General features: G+C 31.3%; 1 protein-coding gene across 1 annotated transcript; it reads right to left on the reverse strand.

Annotated features, from left to right (window-relative positions):
* Positions 1 to 183: 183 nt before the first annotated feature.
* On the reverse strand, positions 184 to 2,667 carry LOC128244673 (uncharacterized). Its single transcript, XM_052962704.1, has 3 exons — positions 2,496 to 2,667; positions 2,145 to 2,263; positions 184 to 1,677 (listed from the first exon to the last, which is right to left on the reverse strand). The coding sequence occupies exons 1-3, from the start codon at positions 2,575 to 2,577 to the stop codon at positions 1,249 to 1,251; spliced, it is 630 nt and encodes a 209-aa protein (XP_052818664.1). The 5' UTR covers positions 2,578 to 2,667; the 3' UTR covers positions 184 to 1,248.
* Between the last annotated feature and the right edge of the window lie 805 nt (positions 2,668 to 3,472).

Raw genomic sequence — 3,472 nt, forward strand, 5'->3', positions numbered from 1 at the left:
GTGACCAAGTCTGCGAAAATGGGTCCTAATGAGGAAAAATGACATTTTCAGGTTTTTACATTTTCTGAATGTGCTATGTTTCGGAAATAAAGTCCTGAAGTTTAAAGCTGATATCTTTAAAATTGACGGTTTGAGGACAAATTTCGCAATACCACTATTTGTTATAAAATGGCGAAAAAAATGAAGGAAATGGAAACATAAGTAAATACAACGTCCTTGATTTTAAGAGTCTGTATTCCATTAAAATTGAATACAGCATTTTTTATTTCTGTGGAAACATTATCATAACATCAATAACATCATTTATGGAAAATATAACACTACATGTACATTTCATAGAAACGGTTGCCATGACTACAATTTTTTCACGAGAAATTTATCCAAATAAACGCAAAAGCAGCTCAAATATATAAAATCACATTTGAATTTGATAGATTATGTTTGCAGGAAATATTTTAGTACAGCATTAAAATTTCAGCCAGCTATGTAGTAAAATAGAATGTTAACAGCAATTTTCCATAGACCCTGTAAAGAAAATCTGCCACTTTTCTAAAACAAGGTTAATTGTTCAAAAGTAGTGCAGCTTATCCTTGTATTAATCAAAACAAAAAACATATTATTTTAAAACAAGCAATTATTTAAAAGATGTAACTTGTCTGGTGAAATCAATTATTTTTAAAATCAATAAGAATGTTATACTTGGTTGCCATAGCAACTGACTTATACCTAGAATAATTCTTTTTTTTGCTCATTTCATTCTTTTGGAGTTGTAAGATGACACAGAATGAAATGTATTTACAAGGAAAGCATTGACACATGCCTTATTTGACAAAATTGACAACAAACATATGCATGCAAGGATTATTGAAACTATATTAATGTATAACTATTAACATATAGACTTTTAAATGTACACTTTCACATTATACTGCAGTCGTGTATGGAAAATATAAATGTCATCATACTTTACCTATAGATGGCCGACTGTTCAATGATATTCCCATAATTGAAATACATGTTTATACATAAGTATTTAATGATCAATCAAGTGTGTTACTTTTGGTTTGCCAAGGAAACCATACATTCCTAAGATCATGAATATTTTATCAATGTAACACAAAGAAATATATTCTTTGAATGTAAATGAAAACATAAAACTTCCACTTACACATGCCAATATATTTATAGCAAGAAACAAACTATAACTTTTGCTGAAACACACACAGAAAGTGTTCTCAATAAAGTTGCCTATTTCAACTTTTGTTTTTTGGCCTTTGAATAGCCTTCTTTTGCAACTAATGGCAATGGGCATGTTGTGTTTTTAGCATTATCTGATCTGCAAAAGTCTCTTTTTACATCATGCAAGTACCATTGCCTTTCTGCACTTATTCCCTCACCAAAGATCTGCTCTGGCAGAACACCAATATCCACTTGGCAGTTTTTCAGTATGTTAATTTTCTCCCCAGGGGCATCAACAAACTTCCTTACTCTTAAAACCCCAGGCTCGTTAGAAGACACCTCAAATGAAAGGTATTTCGAAATGTTCTTCAATGGTTTGAAAATGCCTTTGAAGAAGGTGCTCCAGTCATAGAACGACACTTGTTTGCTGTTGCCATCAACAATATGTGGAATGTTGTGGCCATTACGGGATGACATGGCTTCTGTGGAAGCCACCTCCTGTATTGAAGAAAAGCATTACATGATGAATGAATTTCAGACAGAAACGATCCAATATGACATATAATATTGTCACCTTAGTGCAAGAACTCAATATCTGCTTCAATTTCTATATGCAGTTATCGTCTTATTTCACTATTGTGATTATACTGAGCAGTACCCTTACACTATGTAATGCCTACATGAAGTATATAACATCAGTGAATTTATTAATTACCTATTATATCTAAATATACATGATAATAAATGAACTTATTTTATATAATAATCAATTTAATATAACATTAGTCATATATGATTATTTTCAATCTTAACTATAAAAAATCCCATTTTCTTCATGCCACTTCTTATTAGTTTATAACTGTATTAAAAAGAAGGAAATTAATCAATCTTGAAACATGTGTAAGTAATTTATGTCTATAATTGTTTTAAAATATTTGTGTGTAAAAATCTAACTCCCTGAATACCTCAACTGTCTCTGCATCCATGTGTCTCATTCTGTTTTTCCAAACTCCAAAATGCCAGTCGCATGAAAATTTGGTGTGGCCGGCTAGCATCAGTGAGTATTGGATTGTCTTATGCCCTCCTGGAATAGAATAGTTAATTGTTAATAAGATCTCTTTATTTCAAATTAAACTCTGAAATATATATGTTGTTTATTTTTTAAGTACAACAAATCAAAAGCTTTTAAAGCTACACATCTGTTTCACTCATCTAAAGAGTTACTGAAAACCTTGTGAGATATTTAAAAAGCAATAACATAATTTTGTTTACATCATGAAACATATTTTTTTCCACTAAAACACAACAACTCTCACCTGTCAATGTTCTCCACACAGCATAACCAAGAACGGCATTATTTTTGTTGTCCTTGGCAATTGTCAAAGTGGAACTGAGCATGTGCCTCACCCAGGCAAAACACCTGTTTCTCTGAAAAATATTTATCCTTCTTATCACTATTCTTAGTCATCACCATCATCAGCAACAGAAGCAAAAATTTAACAGCACCAGTATTTAACATGAATACAACAAAACATTTAAAACATTTCTCATAACTAACATATACCAAATAAATGTTCAGATACACATCAAATTCCAGATTGTGAGATGTGCATGATGGCTATTGACCAATGAAAATGTTACATTCTTAATCAGTTTGTTTTAATGAACTAAAACATTTATTGCTAAGAAGTGCCCCTTCAATTCTCAACGACGTCACACTTAAATATGAAAGTATGTGGTCGGATATATTGTCAGCTGTCTAATATCACTATTTTTCATGCATTTTGCATAAATTGGCTTGTTCCAAGCCAAAAAATAAAGAAGTTGAAAACACGTTCAATCTGTGAGAGTGCAGCTTTAAGTCAATCGTCATTGACTTAAAGGGATTGTACACCAGATTGGCACAAAAAAAGTTATTGTTTTTGTAACGAATCTCAGGACAATTATTTAATAAAATGTTTTACATGTGTTATATTACGTTGATATCATAATTGTAAAAAAGAATACCAAAATTAAAAAGACAAGAGCTTTGACAGAGACAGCGCGCTCGACTATTCCGCCGCTTTTCAGTGTAAGGATTGAAGAGTTTTTGCAAAACAAGCATGGATCACTGTTTGATTAGATTTCAATGCAATATACGTACTTGATGTGCTGAGATATTAACATAAGTGTAAATTCAACCAGAATTTCTAAGTCTAATAATAAAGGGCAATTATTTGCAAAATACAGTTATCTATCTTGGTTATTCAATTACGTTGGGTGGTTGAATACCATTTTATTATATGCCTATCAA

The sequence above is a fragment of the Mya arenaria genome, chromosome 8 (assembly GCF_026914265.1).
Source record: "Mya arenaria isolate MELC-2E11 chromosome 8, ASM2691426v1".
Lineage (NCBI taxonomy): Eukaryota > Metazoa > Mollusca > Bivalvia > Myida > Myidae > Mya > Mya arenaria.

Bases quoted from the DNA above. Each gene is read 5' to 3' on its own strand.
- LOC128244673 (XM_052962704.1), bottom strand. From the start codon at position 2,577: ATGCTCAGTTCCACTTTGACAATTGCCAAGGACAACAAAAATAATGCC. The intron at 2,264-2,495 runs GTGAGAGTTGTT...ATTCTATTCCAG, and splicing joins TGTGTGGAGAACATTGACAG to GAGGGCATAAGACAATCCAA. The intron at 1,678-2,144 runs GTATTCAGGGAG...TCTTCAATACAG, and splicing joins TGGATGCAGAGACAGTTGAG to GAGGTGGCTTCCACAGAAGC.